This window comes from Cetorhinus maximus, chromosome 7 (assembly GCF_964194155.1).
Source record: "Cetorhinus maximus chromosome 7, sCetMax3.hap1.1, whole genome shotgun sequence".
NCBI classification, from domain to species: domain Eukaryota; kingdom Metazoa; phylum Chordata; class Chondrichthyes; order Lamniformes; family Cetorhinidae; genus Cetorhinus; species Cetorhinus maximus.
In genome coordinates this window covers 42,586,268-42,605,279 of record NC_135885.1, presented here as the reverse complement: position 1 = coordinate 42,605,279, position 19,012 = coordinate 42,586,268, and the positions used below count along the sequence as shown (strand labels likewise).

Here is a 19,012-nt window from a genome sequence, read left to right as displayed (position 1 = left end):
CTGCTGAAATCCTCATTCATGTCTTTATTTCCTTTCAAATTGACTATTCCAACACAATCCTCATCAGCCTCCCATGTTCCATCCTCCATAAACCTGAAGTCATCTAAAACTCTGCTGCCTATGTCTTAACTCGCAATCTACATTGGCACCCAGTTAATGTCTTGATTTTAGAATTCTCATTGTTGTCACCCGTCTCCATGAATTCATCCATCCTTAAGCCTGCAATCTTCAGAGATATCTGCATTCCTCCAATTCTGACCTCCAGTATCTCCGATTTTAAATGTGCCAGGCGACTCCACCATTGGTGATGGTACTTTTAGCTGCCAGGAAGGGGCTAAACTCTGGAATTCTGTCCCTAAATCTCTCCACCCCTTTTTCCTCCTTTAAGACACTCCTTAAGACCTAGCTCTTTGACCAAGTTTTTGATCATCCGTCCTCGTATCAAATTATGTTTAATAATACTCTTATGAAGCCCCTTGTAACATTGTTAAGAACGCTTCATAAACATGTATTGCAGCTGAAAAAAAAGTTTAGACAGAACCTCGAATCACGTGACCGTCAACGTTGTGGGTCCTTAAAACTATTTTGCTGTGTATTTTTTTTTAAAAAAACGATCAAGTCAATGTATATTTGTGCAGTTATTAACTTAATGCAACATTAACTAACTGAATAAAATAACGTTCGAATGAATATTTAATTTCCGATTAGGCACTGGGTTAGACAGCTCCGATTGCCATGTTAAGACGGTTGGGGTCCTTGCTCGCCCTTTCCGCCGAGCTCCGCCATCTTGCAGGTACTGGGTTGCTCAAGCTGCGCTTGGATTGTTAATGAAAAGAGGGGGGAAAAAGCTGTGAAACTCGGATCCTGGGTCTCGCTCACGGCTCATAATGTTGTAGAGAGCGGGTTGCGGTGGAGTGAATTCCGTTGGGCGGGTTCCCCCTGGAAGCGTGGAGCTCGGAACTCCTGAGTCGCCCCTGCGTCCTCTTTTTCGCCACATGGCCGCCCAGCCCGTGTCATGTGGGCCGCGAGAGGAAACAGAATATTCCACCTCACATTAATATGGGACGAAGATCGTGGTAGGGATGCAGTCAGGGGCCTGGGGCTCCAGGCGAAATCGGGCTGTGAAAGGGGCAAGTTTTAAGCGACGGGATAGAATAAGGACCGCATCTGTTAATTCGTTTTACTTGGGCGACAGACACCTTTTTGAGTGGTTAGGATCAGGAATGCACCTTCTGAAAGTGGTGGGGGCGGATTCAGTCCAGCCTTTCAAAAGGGAGTTGGATAATTAACTGAAAAATCCAGGACCACGGAGAAGCGAGGGAGGGGTTTGAGACTGGGTGAGTTGCTCTTGGCAGAAAGCCAGCCCGGACGCGAAGGGCAGAACGGTCTCCGAAACCATAACTATTCTATGATGTAACTATCCTTAGTAATAGTTCTGTGTTGGAGTTTGGAGTTTATTTTTGTGTATATGTATAGAATCCAAATCAATAGCGTTGGTTTATTTTTCTTCAGTAAGGGTTCAAGATGACGAACACCAGGGGTAAGAGGAGGGGGACCCGATATATGTTCGCAAGGCCCTTCCGGAAACATGGTGAGAATCCTATTTTATAGTAGCCACTGATCGGTTTCTGTTTAGATGACTTAGATTGTTGCTACGTGCAGCATTTGCTTGATATAGATATTTGAGCATTGCTGAAAAAAGACATGTCGAAGCTTTTCCTCTTGCACTAATTAGTGCAAGACTGAAAGCTTCCACACCTCTCTTTTCAAAAGTCAAATACTCAAAAGTTCTATCCTACCAAAAGAAATATGTAGACATTTCTTAAACTTGTTATCTTTCCCTATCTGCTACTAGGCTGTGAATCAGCAGTCCTGTCTTTCTGTTGATGGCTTATTGAATTTTGGGCAAGTCAAATTAATCCTATCTTTGATCTGCTGGGAAATTCATGTAATGAAGGAGTTACTGGATAGTGATCAGCACTAGAAACACATGTGAAATCGGGTGCACCTCTGCACTGTTGGCTACATTTGGTTATTCAAAGCAGACTAATCACGCTGAGCACTTGAATAATTTGGGGTTCTGGCATGGAGGGGAGGTTGACTTTCATGAACTCTTCTAATTGCACTTAAGCCTCTTGTGTAAGATATTAGTGTGATGGTTTATGATATTCAGTTAATTATGCTAGTATGTGGATTTCGGCTGTATCTGGTGCTCAATGATGAATGAACTCCAATGATTGCCTTCTGAGACAAGATGAGCAAGTTATTTCACCGGCACTGAGAGCAAACCAGAATTATTTAGGGGGTGTGAGTGAGGTAACTCGTGTAAAAGCTATAAGTACCTTATTTTGTCCTCAGGACATCACAGCATTTTATAACCAATTAACTACTGCTTGAAATACAGTATTTTATCTCCAGTTTTCTCCTGGAGGGCTTGGGGACTCACCTGGAACCCGATTTCACATGAGAAACTGAGATGGATGGTGGCAGGATGTTCAATTTTGGGAATGGTGGGGAATGTCAAAGCTGAGCCTGATCCATCCGGCATGTACACTTCAGGATAGCAATTGGGAGCTGAAACGCTGTGTAATTGTTCACTTCTGTGAGTCAAAGCAATTTACAGTAGCTCACCTGCCATACTGTCTGTGATTAGCTGAATGAGGAATTAAACCTGTGGCTGTTAACATGTTCCCTTTTATTTTGTTTAATTGAATGTTTTGATTTTGTAGACTTAGTCTTTGCGGCACAGAACAAGGCCATTTGACCCACCGAGTCCATTCCAGCTCTCTGTAGAGCAATTCAATCGGGCCTATTCCCCTGTTTGAGCCCTGTAGCCCTGCAAGTTTATTTATATTTAATTCAAGTGCCTATCCAATTTCCTTTTGAAATCATTCATTGTCTCTGCTTCCACTATATTCGTAGGTGGCAAGTTCCAGGTCATTGCAACTTGCATAAAAAAAGTTCTCCCATATATTCACCATCAACTAATGTCATTCCTGTCATAACCTTGAGCATTGCGTCAAATCTCCCCTCAATTTCATTTGCTCCAAGAGGAAAACCTCGGCTCTTGAACCCTATCGTGAAGCTAAAATTAGTCATCCCTGAGCCGATCTCAGAAACCTCTTCTATAATCTCTCAAGGAGCCTCAGATTCTTTTTCAAATGAGCAGAACTGAATAGAATATCCTAGTTTTAACCTAACTGGAGCTTTCCAAACTTTCTGCATAATCTACCTGCTTTTGCACTCTGATCTTTATGAAGCCTAAGAAACTATGCTTGGCTAATTACTCCTTCAATGTGTCATGCCACCTTCAAAGATTTACGGACTTGAGCCCCTCTGTTCTTGCACACTCTTTGGAATGGTGCTATTAAGTCTGTATTGCCTCCCTCTATCTCTTCTGCTGCCAAAATGCATCACCTCGCACTTGCTGTATTAAATTGCATCTGCAGTTGTTTGCCACACCTCCAGGTTTGGTATGATAGGCAAATTTTGAAGTTTTACTGTGTTTCAGTATCCAAGCTCTAGCACTGAACCTTGGAACACCACTGTTCTTCCAGTCTGGAAAACAGCCATGTACCACAACTTGCTGTTTTCTGCCCTTAAGCCCAATTTTTTTCCAAGCTGACACCGACCCTCCCATTCTATAAGTCTCAGTTTTGTTAACTGGCCTTTTGTGTGGTACTTTGTCTAACATTTTCTTAAAACTCACATACCCAACATCCATTGTTTTCCCTTCAACATTCACTGTTACTTCATCAAAGAATTTAGCTAGATAGCCAAGCATGATCTGCCTTTTATAAATTCGTACTGGAATTGTAATGTCTTCATATACTCTATATAAAAAGAATCCACAGTATTGCATCTTGTTTAATAAAAAGTCATTGTGTCTTTTGTTGAATTGTGAGTGTTAAAATGGATGTGCTCTTTTTTTTAGGGCCTGTTCCTCTTTCTACTTATTTCCGTATCTACAGGAAAGGCGACATTGTTGACATTAAGGTATCTAATAGACATGTGATGGCCATTACATCTTGTGCACTTTAAATCAGTGAAATTGAGTGAAAAATGGGTGCTCATTGTGACATTTTGAAGCAGAAATGTTGAGCGTACCATAAAGTGGGATGTTCAGTGTTTTCTAGAAACCAGTAGTGTTGCTGTTAGCAGTACTCTTATTTGACTGTATATTTATGAGTAGCATTTCATAAGATAACTGGTGATTCATGGGCTGACACCCCATTTCCCTATTTAAGCATCTAATTATTAAATGAGTTCATGGTTTTTGTCTTCACCATTCTGTCTGAAAAATCTAATGTTCACTAATGCCCTTTAGGGAAGATAATCTATCCTTATCTGGTTTCACCTACATGTGACTGCAGATCCACAGTAATGTGGTTGACTCTTAACTGCCCTTTGTAATGGCATAATAAGCCATTCAGTCCAAGGGCACCGAGATGGACAATAAATGCTAGTCTTGCCCACATCTCATGAAAATAATTTTTAAAATCCATTCATATCTTGATCACTTCTGAATTTTAAATTTTGAGCTTACATTTTCTATTCCTTTAATCTATATACTTCTGTAGGATCTCTGTGCAGAAGAAGTGGTGATCACAACACTAAGCTCTATGGCACTCTAATGTAAATTCCAATAAATAAACATTCCCAAGATTAAGCCATAATTCATGGCACTTTAAACTTATTTAGTGGACTTTTCTGAGGCTTGGTCTAGTGCCCTTTGGAAGTCCAGGATTTTTCATGGTCTAAATGGTTTGTCTCCTGCACAGAAAGATTTTTGAGGATTGTCAAGTAGAATTACCCCCTTCTGCAGCCATGTTAAATTCTGTTTACTAGCACTAATGCTAGTTTGGCTCTTTTAGACTAATAATAATTTCTGTGTATATTTGAAAGACTAATAGAGGCATATTTGCATGTGTTTTGTCAGGAAATTACTTTCCAGCAGACAATTTGAAGGCCATAACCTTGCCATTTCACATGGCAGTTTAATAAATGTTCTTTGACGTAGTGTAAAAATTGTGATTGTACAGGTGTTCTGCATTCCTCCCATTCTAACCTCGTGTGCACCCCAACTTCCTCTGGCCCACCCATTTGCTGTGCCTTCCCTCCCCACATCACTGCCTCTTCACCTCTCCCTCTTTTTGACATTGCTTAAAATCTATGTCTTGACTTAAATTAAGCACTTCTGTACAACTGGAGAAGCTTTTTGAGTTATCTTCAGATTGCATTTTCCACATTGCAAGCAGTATTTGATACCAGAGAAAGCTGACAGGTTAAAAGGAACATCTTTATGCTTAGTTATGTTAAACACGGTTTTTCTATTTGATTTTCATTGAACCATGCATAAGAGCTTAGATTCAATTTCAAAACTCACGAGTAAGAACTGAACTGTTACTTTCCCGATAGGGCACAGGCACTGTACAAAAGGGTATGCCCCACAAATGTTACCACGGCAAGACTGGAAGAATTTATAATGTTACACAGCATGCTGTAGGTATAATTATCAACAAACAAGTCAAGTGAGTATAAACAGTTAAAAATTTGTACTTGTCTCATGCTTTTAAGTATTGAAAATAGTCCCAAAACATTGCAGAGGTCTGATCAAAGAAATGGGCACCAAGCCATGAAAGGAGGTATTTGGGTGGCTAAGCAAGCAGTGGATCTTAAGAAGGCTTTTAAAGGAGGAAAGATGAGATTGCCATTGAAGAAAGGGTGCACAAGAGGTCAGAATCAGGAAATGAAGAGTTTACAAGAGCTGGAGGATGTTAGGCGAAGGCTGAGGCCATGAAGGGATTTTAGAACTGGGAAGAAAATTTAAAATTTGATTAGTTATAATCACTAATGAGTGATTAGCAATAATGGATGGACTTTGTGCAAGATGGGATATAGACAAGAGAATTTTGTATGAACTGAAGATAATGAAGTGTGGAGGGCCAGCAGGAAAACATTGAATAATCAAACCTGAAGGAGACAAAGCCGTAAGGATAATCAGTGGTAAGCAGGCTTAGATGGAGGCAGTGGTGAGCAATGTTAGAGATGGGTGGTACATGGTGGTGGTCTTGATAATGATAGGAATTTTTGGATCTCAGCTCAGTTAATCCAAGAGCAGATCAGAGGCTAGGAATCGTGTGATGGGTAACTCATCTGTCTGCCCAAAGCTGCCCACCATCTACAAGGCAGAAGTCAGGAGTGTGTTGGAATACTCCCCACTGGCCAGGATGAGTGCACCCCCCACAACACTGAAGAAGCTGGACACCGTCAAGACAAAGCAGCCCACTTGAATGGCACCACATCCACAAACATTCACTCCCTCCATCACCGACGCACAGTAACAGCAGTGTGTACCATCTACAAGATGCACTGCAGGAATTCACCAAGGCTCCTCGTGGCTTCCAAACCCACTACCACCTAGGAGGACAAGGGTAGCAGGTAGAAGGGAACACCACCACCTGGAAGAGGCTGCAAACAACCTGGTTCAGCCTGAGATGGTGGGTGGTGTGGTTAAAACAGTGGAACGCATATACAGAGTTTGTGGTGAAGACTGCAAGATGATTGCCATCCTGATATTGGAGGAGTTTGCAGTTTGCCTGAGACTGGATGTTAGACAAACATTGAGTCGGGGAGAGATGAAGCTGAGTGTCAGTTGGCATACCTGTGAAAATTGACTTTTTTTGGTAATATGCTGCCAAGGGGCAGCATATAGCCGAGGGCAACAGAGATAGATACTTGAGGGATCCTGGTAATGGTACCAGGAAAGGAAGAAAATCCATTGCTGGTGATACTTTGGCTACACCAGTTTACAATTATATCATGTCTACTATCCTGTGGCATTTCATAGAAACATAAATCAGGCAAAACTTGACTCTTTAGTTGAAGTTTTTAAAATTCATTTCTGAGATGTGGGCTTCGCTGGCTGGGGCAGCGTTTATTACCCATCCCTAGTTGCCCTTGAGAAGGTGGTGGAAAGCTGCCTCCTTGAACCGCTGTTAGGAAGGGAGCTCCAGGATTTTGACCCAGCGACAGTGAAAGAACAGTTAAGATGGTGAGTTACTTGGAGGGGAACTTCCAGGTGGTGGTGTTCCAGTCTATCTGCTGCCCTTGTCCTTCTAGGTGGTAGTGGTTGTGGGTTTGGCAGGTGCTGTCTTAAGGAGCCTTGGTGAATCTCTGCAGTGCATTTTGTAGATGGTACACACTGCTGCTACTGTGCGTCGATGATGGAGGGAGTGAATGTTTGTTGATGTGCCAGTCAAGTGGGCTGCTTTGTCCTGGATGGTGTCCAGCTTCTTGAGTGTTGTGGGAGCTGCACTCATCCAGGCAAGTGGGGAGTCTCCATCACACTCCTGACTTGTGCCTTGTAGATGGTGGACAGGCTTTGGGGAGTCAGCAGGTGAGTTCCTCATCGCATGATTTCTAGCCCCTGACCTGCTCTTGTAGCCACAGTATTTATATGGCTAGCCCAGTTCCGTTTCTGGTCAGTGGTAACCCCCAGGATATTGATAGTGGGGGATTTGGTGATGGTAATGCTGTTGAACATAAAGGGGCGATGGTTGGATTCTCTCGTTGGAAATGGTCATTGCCTGACACTTGTGTGGTGCAAATATCACTTGCCACTTGTCAGCCCAAGCCTGGATATTGTCCGGGTCTTGATGCATTTGGACATGGATTGCTTCAGTAGCTGAGGAGTTGCGAATGGTGCTAAACATTGTGCAATCAACAGCGAACATCCCCACTTCTGATCTTATGATGGAAGGACAGTCATTGATGAAGCAGCTAAAGATGGTTGGGCCTAGGACACTACCCTGAGGAACTCCTGCAGTGATGTCCTAAGACATCTCAGCCCTCCAAAAACCACAACCATCTTCCTTTGTGCTAGATATGACTCCAACCAGCGGAGACTTTTCCCCCTGATTCCATTGACTCCAGTTTTGCTAGGGCTCCTTGATGCCACTCAGTCAAATGCTGCCTTCATGTCAAGGGCAGTCACTCTCGCCTTAACTCTGGAGTTCAGCTCTTTTGTTTATGTTTGAGCCAAGGTTGTAATGAGGTCAGGACTGAGTGGCCCTGGCGGATCCCAAACTGGGCATCAGTGAGCAGGTTATTGCTAAGCAAGTGCCACTTAATAGCAGCTTTGATGATCGAGAATAGTCTGATGGGGCGATAATTGACCAGGTTGGATTTGTCCTGCTTTTTGTGTACAGGACATACCTGGCCAATTTTCCACATAGCCGGGTAGATGCCAGTGTTGTAGCTGTACTGGAATAGCTTGGCTAGGGGTGCAGCAAGTTCTGGAGCACAAGTCTCCAGTACTATTGTCAGGGTCTATAGCCTTTGCAGTATCCAGTGCCTTCAGCCGTTTCGTGATATCACGTGGATTGAATTGAATTGGCTGAAGACTGGCATCTGTGATGCTGGGGACCTCTGGAGGAGGCTGAGATGGATCATCCACTCTACACTTCTGGCTGAAGATTGTTGTGAATGCTTCAGCCTTATCCTTTGCACTGCTGTGCTGGGCTCTTCCATCATTGAGGATGGGGATACTTGTGGAGCCGCGTCCTCCAGTGAGTTGTTTAATTGTCGTCCACCATTCACAACTGGATGTGGCAGGACTGCAGAGCTTAGATCTGATCTGTTGGCTGTGGGATCGTTTAGTTCTGTCTATCACTTGCTGCTTATCCTGCGTGACACGCAAGTAGTTCTGTGTTACAGCTTCACCAGGTTGACACCTCATTTTTGGGTATGCCTGGTGCTGCTCCTGGCATGCCCTCCTGCACTCTTCATTGAACCAGGGTTGATCCCCTGGCTTGATGGTATGGGTAGAGTGGGGGATATGCCAGGCCATGAGGTTACAAATTCTCGAGTACAATTCTGTTGCTGGTGGCCCACAGTGCCTCATGGATGTCCAGCCTTGAGTTGCTAGATCTGTTCAAAATCTATCCCATTTAGCGCGGTGGTAGTGCTACACAACACGATAGAGGGTATCCTCTATGAAGATGGGACTTTGTCTCCACAATGACTGTGCGGTGGTCACTCCTACCGATACTGTCATGGGCAGATGCATCTGGTGCAGGCAGGCTGGTGAGGATGAGGGCCAGGTACGTTTTTCCCTCTTGTTGGTTCCCTCGCCACCTGCTGCAGACCCAGTCTAGCAGCTAAGTTCTTTAGGACTCCGCCAGCTTGATCACTCACTAGTGGTGCTACCGAGCCACTTTTGGTGATGAACATTGAAGTCCCCCACCCAGAGTACATTCTGCACCCTTGCCACCCTCAGTGCTTCCTCCAAGTGATGTTCAACGTGGAGGAGCACTGATTCATCAGCTGCGGGAGGGTTCCTTGCCCATGTTTGACCTGATGCCATGATACTTCATGGGGCCCAGAGTTGATGTTGAGGATTCCCAGAGAAACTTCCTCCCGACTATACCACTGTGCCGCCACCTCTGCTGGGTCTGTCCTGCCGGTGGGAAAGGACATACCCAGGGATGGTGATGGTGGAGCCTGGGACATTATCTGTAAGGTATGATTCCATGAGGATGACTATGTTAGGCTGTTGCTTGACTAGCCCGTGAGACAGCTCTCCCAATTTTGGCACTAGCCTCTGGATGTTAGTACGGAGGACTTTGCAGGGTTGACAGGACTGAGATTGCCCTTGTCGTTTCCGGTGCCTAGGTCGATGCTGGGTGGTTCTCCGGTTTCACTTTTTTTGACTTTGTAGCAGTTTGTTACAACTAAGTAGCTTGTTAGGCCATTTTAGAGGGCATTTAAGAGTCAACCACATTGCTGTGGGCTTGTAGTCACATGTAGGTCAGACCAGGTAAGGACGATAGATTTCCTTCCCTAAAAGACACTAATGAACCAGATGGGTTTTTACAAGAAGTCGACCATGGTTTCATGATCATCATTCGACTTTTAATTCCAAATTTTTATTGATTTAAATTCCACCATCTGCCGTGGCGGGATTCAAACCCCGGTCCCCAGAGCATTACCCTGGGTCTCGGGGTTACTAGTCCAGCGACTACCACTATGCCATAGCCTCCACCTCAGTAATTGGAGATGACTTAAAATCTTGGCTAAAGGGGGGTGGTTTACTGAACGTTTTGGAGGATGGGTAAATTGGTAGAAAAATCTATGGAGGGAATCCTAGAGCATATACTAGTGCAGATGCAAAAGCGACAAAACAATGGAGGATTGCTGCATTCTTGTAGGTTTGGAAGAGGCAGCAGAGTTTTGGGTGAGCTTCAAGTTTATGGAAGGTAGAGGGTGGGAGTCTAGTCAGGAGAACATTGAAATAGTAGCCTGTGACAAAGGGTTTTCAGCTACAGGTAGGCTTACGGCCGGGCTGGTGGCAGACAGTGAGACCCTGTCTTTGTGGTGGTGAAGATATGGGATTGGAAGCTCTGCTTAGTGCCAGATTGAACCCTGAGGTTGTGAACAGTTTGCTTCAACCTTGGTTTTCTGGGGGCTGGGGAGGGGGAGATGAAATTCGTGAGAAAATAGTCTCGTTTTCCCCATGTTTAATTTGGAGGGAATGACTGTGTACATAAATAAATGACAGGCCTGTCCATGTCAGCTGAAAGATTTGTATGTTGACGGTCCAACAATGAGGTAAATGGACCAGATTGACGGAATTGAGACTTTGGCTTAGGTTGTTGTGTGCTATGTAACAGTTTTGTGCCACCCCTCTCACTTTGCTAGTAAGACGTGTGGTGTCTCTACTGGCCATTCAAATGGGGTAAAAAAACATGCCCTTTTAAAAACCCAAGCATATTTATATTTGACTTGGTTCCTGTCAGAGGGGACATTTAAGAGTATTGGAGGAAATAAATCTTGCTGTGACGGCTTGATATGTCATTAAGACGAATCATCTTATCCTAAAATGATACATAGAAGTGCAGTATTATGAAAGTATCATCTTATCTTACTAGTGTGAGACTACTGTACTTGTATTGTACAATGAAGTTCTAAATATATATTCGGTGTGTTTTTTTGGTGGTAAGTTTGATGAGTACTTTAACAATACTGGTATACAATAATTTGACAAGGATTGGAATTCAAATCTATTATTAACAATAAACAGGCAAGAGCTTTATTTAATTCATCAACCTCCATGATAACAGGAAACAGCAAAAATATATTTCACAAAATTTCACAAAAACTGCATTATAGCAAACACCCTACATTTTGTAACATCCATCACAGTAACTTTCATGATATTCATGTAACTTGCAAAAATATGAAATGAACTTTAATCATATCCCATAGCCTTTCTGTTCAGATGATTGCAATCAAAAGGATGATCAGTGCTGTACTTCAAAAGGCAAATAAACAAGAACGGTCAGGAATTAACATTGTCTTGCCGATCCTGATAAGTCATCACATGCTAGGATACCAGCTGTGACTTGAACATTACCGTGCTTTTGCTAGTCTTGCATCTTGCCTGTCCTTTGTGATGCACCTTTTTTGTTTTCAGGGTTATTGTCTAACCCTGTCAGATTGTTTTGACTGGCTTATAATGCGTTATCCTAATTGCATTGAAGTTGATTTTCAAATGTCACATTTTGGTGCCCATCTTTAAAAACTGGAGTTGAATCATCACAAAGAGAATATTGCTTGATGTGCCCAAAGTTATCTCAGTTATATCTATCATATATATTCTTTCAAATGCTAAATTCTAATGCCCTTTACTCTAACATTCGTATCGGGTCCATTTAAAATTTCACCACTAAAAGTTCTCCAGTATTGAAAAAGTATTCATGCATCTTATTGTGGAAGGTTATTTTGATTTGGCAATGGCTTATCCAAAATATTTAAGCTTACATAATGAATATGATGTAGGCATTAAAACTTAAAATTTGAGAAGACCTTGCACTGAAGAGCCTCATTGGAACTTGTCACCTAAACTTATTATGATATAAATCTAGAACCACATTACAATTTAAAGCTGATCGACTTGGATAAGATAGGGTCTAAATGCAGTATGCTGTCTTTATAAAGAGAGCCCGTTTTTACATTGATGTACTGTACTATAGAGGTCTCCAGGTATTTAAATTATGAATTTTAGTTGATGGTTTTCTAGTGGTACTCTGAATTCCTTGCTTTGAATCACACCCTAGGGGCAAGATCCTTGCCAAAAGAATCAATGTGCGTATTGAGCACATCAAGCATTCAAAAAGCAGGGACAGCTTTCTGCAGCGTGTGAAAACGAATGAAGAAGCAAAGAGAGCAGCTAAGGAGAAGGGGACCTGGGTTGAGCTGAAACGCCAGGTAAGGCCTCTAGGTCACCATCCAAAACACAAGTGAAATGTTACCTGAATCAAAGCTAGATACCTAAAGACGTGGCCATCACATTGTTCATTACTGAAGTCTACCTGCTGATTTTAGGCAGCTCAAAGATGATGATCATTTGGCAGTGGTGGGGGGGCGGGGGGGGGGTCTGAATTTTTGAATTCCTGTCTTGGCTGTATTGCTGCTCAGACTGTACCAGCAATAAATGGACCTTTGACTTTGAACTGAGATTTATGTACTTGGACTAAATGAGATTTTTTAAGGACAGCAGAAAGGGTGAAAAACATTTGTTGGTTAAGTGTGATGGCAACATAACTTTTCCTGCAATTTCATCTTGGTTGACTTCAAGGCAGTACTGCAATATTGACGAATGAGGTGATAGCAAATGTAACACTGGACAAAAGTTAAAATATGCACTGTTTCAAAACTTTCCTTTTGTAATCTACCTGGAAAATTAAACAGTTTTGTTCTTTGGTAGTCCAAAACCTTGCATACTGCTGAAAAAAGGTGTCAAAGCTATTCATCTTGCACTCATCAGGACACTTCAAGAATACTAATATAAGGGGAAAACAATTTATACTATGTGAGAAGAGAGTGCCGATTGGTTGGCTAGTGGACTCTGGTAGAAGTGTTGCCATGGAGAATGCACCATTGACGGTGACTGACAGTTAACTGCCAAGCATTGTTTGAAATTTAAACCAGGGAGCTTGACCCTGATCAGTCAAGGCATTGCCCTGAGGAATGAGTCAGTGAATGGCTGTCACTTATTTTGTTTAGCTGAAACAGGCGCAATGTGTGTACATGTTCTTCCTGTCTGCAAGGAACAGGGCCCCGTGTATCAATATAATTAACGCTGGCAGCCAATTAAGTTTCAGTCGGGCTTGCAGCGAGGCACATTGCATGTACTAGAAGCTACATATATTAATACGCAGGGCCCTATTCTTTGCAGCACATTTTTCTCAGATTATAAACTATTGTTTTCTCCTTATATTGGTATTCTTGCGAAGTGTCCTGATGAGTGCAAGAGAAAAAACTTCGCCGTGTCGTTTTTTCAGCAGTTTTGTTCTTGTTTTCTCCCTGCTTCTTTCATATGCTGAAACATTCCACTCCTGGCACTGCATTGGCAAAACAGCTTAACTTGCGGCTGGTTAATGAACACTTGGATGTTAAAACTGGGAGATGGAGAAGAGAGACACGATATTCATTGAAGTACAAAAATTGTAGCTAAACTAGTGAATGATTTTTGAAGTGGGTTGATTTATGGATTGGATATGCTAGTTTTGTGCCTCTGATTGTTAGGATTTGTTTTCAATTTCGATTCTAAGCAGAATTTTGATTCATTTAAGGGCAATATGGCTAAATAACAGAATAATAATACCAGTTAACTAATGTGCTGATTTTCTACTTTGCAGCCTGCTGAGCCCAGAAAGGCACACTTCGTACGAACCAAGGCAAACAAGCCACAGTTGCTAGAACCAATTCCGTATGAGTTCATGGCATAATTTTGATACCAAATTAAATAAATTTACTGTGTCTAATTTTGTATTGATGTTCTGCATTCTTTGCCAACTTTCACCCCCTCCTGTTAGAACATTAGAAATGGGAACAGGAGTAGGCCATTCAGCCCTTGGATCCTGTTCTGCTGTTCATTGAGATCATGGCTAATCTCCTAATCCAAAACCATTTTTCTTGCACGATCCTGGTATCCCTTGATGTTGTTAACATGTAGAAATCTTGCACATACTCAGTGACTTGGCCTCCACAGCCCCATGGGCAGAGAAATCCAAAGATTCGCCGCTTCTGAGTGAAGAAATTACTCCTCATCTGAGTCCTACATGGCCTGCCCCTTATTCTGAGACCCCCAGTCAGGGGAAACATTCTTCATCTACCCTGTCGAGCCCTTAACAATTTTGTATATTTAAATGAGATCACCTCCTCTCATTCCTCTAACCTCCAGAGAATAAAGGTCCAGTATATTTAATCTTTCCTCCAACCCAGGAATTAGCCTGGTGAACCTTTGTTGTATTCCTTTTATGGGAAGACCAAAACTGCAAACAATGCTCCAGGTGTGGTCTCAACAAGGATCTATTTAATTGCGGTAAGACATCTTTCCTCCTATACTCAAATCCTCTTGTAATAAAGACCAACATGCGCCTTAATTGCTTGCAACTACGCTACAGACATTAAATGTTAATTTTCAGTGACTCATGAACAAGGACATCCAAGTCCCCTTTGAAGTTCAACACTTCCCAGCCTCTCTCCATTTAAGAAATACTCCTGTTTTTCCTACCAAAGTGGATAGGCTCATGTTTTTCCACATTGTATTCCATCTGCCAAATTTTTGCCCACTCGCTTAGCCCCTCCAAATATCCTTTTAAGTGTCTTTGCATCCTCCTCAGAATTCACACTTCCACCTAGCTTGTCATCTGCAAACTTGGAAATAATACATTTAGTCCTTAAATACAAATCATTGATATAGATATTGTTCATTGTGACATAGTCATGTGGTTGCAGGCCACCATCTGGTATATCTTTTGGGAATCTTTCATGTAGGAACCAAGACAGTAAATTAATTAGGAATCTTACAGTAAATGATCCTCTAGGGGAGAGTAGTAATATATGGTAGAATTTCATACTAAGTTGAGGATGATGTGATTAATTCCAAAACCAGGTCTAGAACTTGGTTTAAACAAATAATTGGTAATTTCCAGCAAATACATATTCTGTGGATTAAAACATTCATTAGACAAATGGTGCAACCATGGCTGGTTACAAAAGTTAAGGACAATATTAGAGATTAAAAGAAACAATGTACCAAAGTAGCAATAAAGCTGAGGATTAGTGTTTTTAAAAATCAGCAAAGGATTGATGGATGGAGAAAATAAAATGACAGGAAACTGGCAAAAATGATTAAAAAGGACTAAGATCAACCATGTCCAAAAGCAATAAGGGAAATAAGGAAATGAACAGGAGTGAACCATTAAGGCTGCTTCACCATTCAATAATGTCATGGCTGATCTCCCTCAACTCTCCACATTCCTGCTGGCTACCTGTATCTCTTGATTCCCTGAGATCAAAAATCTACTCTTCGGTCTTGAATATACTCGATGATGGGCCACCACAAGACTCTGGGATAGACTATTTCAAAGATTCACAGCCCTTTGAAACCATTTCTCCTCAGTCCTAAATGATCAACCTGTTATCCTGAGACTGCTCCTGTGTTCTAGATAGCCCAGCCTCGGGAAAGATCTGTGTCTACTCGTGTCAATCCCTGTCATTTTGTAATCTGCAATGAGATTGTCTTTCATCTAAATGCTGAAGAGTATAGCTCCAATTTATTCAGTTCCTCATCATAGGCCAACCTCAGCCCAGGAACTAATCTAGTGAAACTTTTTGCTGTGCCACCTCAAAAGCAAGTATATCCTTCCTTAGAAATGGAGACCCAAACTGCACAATAACTCCAGCTCTGGTCTCACCTGTACAATTGTAGCAAGACTCTCATTCTTGTACTCCAGTGCCCTTGCAATACAGATGAATGTGCTATTTACTGTACTTTTTTTTTGCTGAACATGCATGCTAAAGTTGTGTTCCTTGTACGAGTATAGCCAATTGCCTCTGAACATTTAACGCTTTTTAAAAAAAATGTTTCATTCTTACTAGCAAAGTGAAAATCCACATTATACTCCATCTGCTAGCTCCTTCACACATTTAACTTGTCTGTATCTCTTTGCAACCTTTGTATTTCCTCACTGCTTGTATTCCCACCTGATGATGTATCATCCGCATATCAAACTCAAAGGTAAGTAATATTGATAAAGGAAATACTACTGGAAGAATTAATTGGAATGAAAGCTGATAAATCCTTTGGACCTGATCACCTATATTTTGGTGTTTTAAGTGGGTGCATTGATTTTGATCTTATAGTGTTCCCTATACTCTATATCGGTCCCTATGGATTTTAGGAAAATAAATGTAACCTAGTTGATCAAGAAAGGAGGTAGATAAAAACAGATTTATTTAGCCTAAAATTAGTGGTAGGGAAATTGCTAGATCTATTGGAAGATGTGGTAACAGGCACTTGTCCTGGCCAATGGTTATCTCAACCGACATCACAAAGGTAAATCATCTGGTCATAAGCACATTGCTGTTTGTGTGAACTTGCTGTGTGCTACTTCCTACCACATTTCCGACATTAGAACAGTGACTTCATTGGCAATAAAGTGCTTTGGCATGTCACACGAACATAAGTAGGAGGAGTAGGCCATTCGACACCCTGAGTCTGCTCTGAAAGTCAACAAGATCGTGGCTGATCTGCTGTGGCCTTAACTCCACTGGACTGCCTATCCCTGTAACATTTGAATCTTTTGTCAAATCAAAAATCTGTCTTAACTCAGCCTTGAATGTGTTCAATGGCCCAGCCACCACTACTTGCTGGGGGAGTGAGTTCCAAACACTCATGATTCTCAGAAGAAATTCCTCCTCATTTCCAACTTAAATGGGAGACCCCTTATTTTGAAACTGAGCCTCCTAGTTCTAGATTATCCGAAGAGGGAAAACATCATCTTAGCATCTACTCTGTGAACAGAATCTTGTTTCACCTCACATTCCTATAAACTCTGGGTATAGGCCCAACCTGAGGTTGTGAACGGTGTTGGATAAGTGCAAGTCTTGCAATTGGAAAATCACTGATTAATTAGGCAGAGTTAATCGTTATGAAAATGTGAAATTGTCCATTTTGGATAGACTAGGCTAGCGTTTAGAAGAGTAAGAGGTGACTTGATTGAAACATAAGATCCTGAGGTGTCTTGACAGGATGGATGTGGAGAGGATGCTTCCTCTTGTGGAAGAATCTAGAACTAGGGGTCACTGTTTAGAAATAAAGAGTTGCCCATTTAAGAGATGAGGTGAATTTTTTTCACTGAAGGTTGTGAGCCTTTGGAACTTTCTTCCTGAAAAGGTGGTGGAAGCAGAGTGTTTGAATGTTTTTAAGGCAGAGGTGGATTGATTCTTGGAAAACAATGGGGTGATAGGTTTTCAGGGGTAGGTGGGATGCAGATTTCAGGTTACTATCAGATCAGCCATGATCTTATTAAATGGCAGAGTAGGCTTGAGGGGCTGATGGCCTACTGCTCCTTGTTCAAATGTTCATCTGAAAGGCAATTTGTGTTTTCAAATCTTAGTATTTTTGGGGTGTAACTAGCAGGTTAGATAAATGGGTGGGGCGGGGGGGTCGGGGTGGTTGTTGGTGGAGGACACAACCTGTGGCACTAGTATTTGGATTTTCAGAAGGTGTGCAAAAATGTGCTTCAACTGACATTTATATTGTGCATTTATGGTAATAAAATATCCCAAGGTGCTTCACGAATGTTCTAAGGTAAATTTGATAATGAGCCACATAAATCAGTATTAGGGCAGTGGCCAAAAGCTTGGCAAAAGTAGGTTTTAAGGAGCATCTTAAACAAGGAAAGAGGTTGACTGTTTTGGGGAGTGAATCCCAGAGCTTAGGGTGTGGGTGCTGAAGGCACAGTCTATTAGCGAAGCAATTAAAATCTGGGACTCTTATGAGGCCAGAATTAGATGAGCGTAGATATCTTTGAGTTTTGGGGCTGGAGATTAGAGATACGGAGGGACAAGGCCATAGAAGAATTGGAAAACAAGGATGAGAATTTTAAAATTGAGCTGCTTGGCAGGGAGCCAATGTAGGTCAATGAATATAAAGATGCTGGGTCAGTGGGGCTTGGTGCAAATAAGGACACGGGCAATAAATCTGAATGACCTCAAGTTCATGGAGGTTAGGCTGGCCAGCCAGGAGTGTCTCAAAAGGTAACAAACATAAATGAGGTTTTTGGCAGCAAATAGGCAGGCTAGAGTTGGGCATGTTAGAAATGGAAATAAGTCGTCTTACTGGTGCTATGGACAAGCTTTTGGATGCTGAACTTGGGGTTAAATATAGCGCACAGGTTTAGAACAATCTATTCAGCCTTGGACAGTTACCAGTGAGAGTGACGGAATCAGTAGCTAGGGAATGTAGTTTGTACTGACCAAAGACAATGGCTTTAGTCTTAGCAATAAAAAATAAAAATCAGCAGTCTGATAATTTATCAGCAGTAGAACTGAGAGGTGATGGTGTTAGAGCTGGGTGCTGTCAGCATAGATAAGAGAACTAATGCTGTCTTTTTATGATGTTGCTAAGGGGCAGCATGTAGATGAGAAAAGGGGTGAGGGGAGTACACCAGAGGTAATGGTATGGGAGCAGGAAGAGAAGCTATTACAAGTGATACTCTGATGACAATTGGATAAATTGTTACAAAGACCTGGGGGTAACTTCAGCATGGATTGGTTATCAGAAAGGAATAACAGCTATTTTTAGGTTGGCAGTGTAACACGTGGAGTGCTGCAGTGATTTGTGCTTGGGTGTCAGCTGTTTACAACCTATGAATTAGATGAGACAATTGAATGTTATATATTCAGGTTTACTGAGTTAGGTGGGAAAATTGAGCTGTGAGGAGAATGTAAAGAGGAGAAACTTCTTTGCACAAAAGAACTTTGGAACTCCACCCCAGAGGGCTGTAGAAGCTCGTTGAGTACATTCAAGATTGAAAGCAAAATACTGTGGATGCTGGAAATCTGAAATAAAAACAGAAAATGCTGTAAAAACTCAGCAGGTCTGGCAGCATCAGTGGAGGGAGAAACAGTTAATGACGCTCCAAGAGTCATACGG

The 19,012-nt window shown here is 42.0% G+C and overlaps 1 protein-coding gene and 2 non-coding genes across 3 annotated transcripts; all 3 read left to right on the top strand.

Annotated features, from left to right (window-relative positions):
- Nucleotides 1-791: 791 nt before the first annotated feature.
- rpl21 (ribosomal protein L21) lies at nucleotides 792-13,829 on the top strand. The gene is made up of 6 exons (XM_078545388.1): nucleotides 792-1,337; nucleotides 1,513-1,591; nucleotides 3,935-3,996; nucleotides 5,419-5,531; nucleotides 12,120-12,270; nucleotides 13,704-13,829. Exons 2-6 carry the CDS (start codon nucleotides 1,525-1,527, stop codon nucleotides 13,791-13,793), a joined length of 483 nt encoding a protein of 160 aa, XP_078401514.1. The 5' UTR covers nucleotides 792-1,337; nucleotides 1,513-1,524; the 3' UTR covers nucleotides 13,794-13,829.
- LOC144683147 (small nucleolar RNA SNORD102) lies at nucleotides 2,211-2,286 on the top strand. Its single transcript, XR_013577191.1, has one exon. It is a non-coding gene; the product is annotated as a small nucleolar RNA SNORD102 (small nucleolar RNA).
- LOC144683149 (small nucleolar RNA SNORA27) lies at nucleotides 10,680-10,810 on the top strand. The gene has a single exon (XR_013577193.1). It is a non-coding gene; the product is annotated as a small nucleolar RNA SNORA27 (small nucleolar RNA).
- Nucleotides 13,830-19,012: the final 5,183 nt, after the last annotated feature.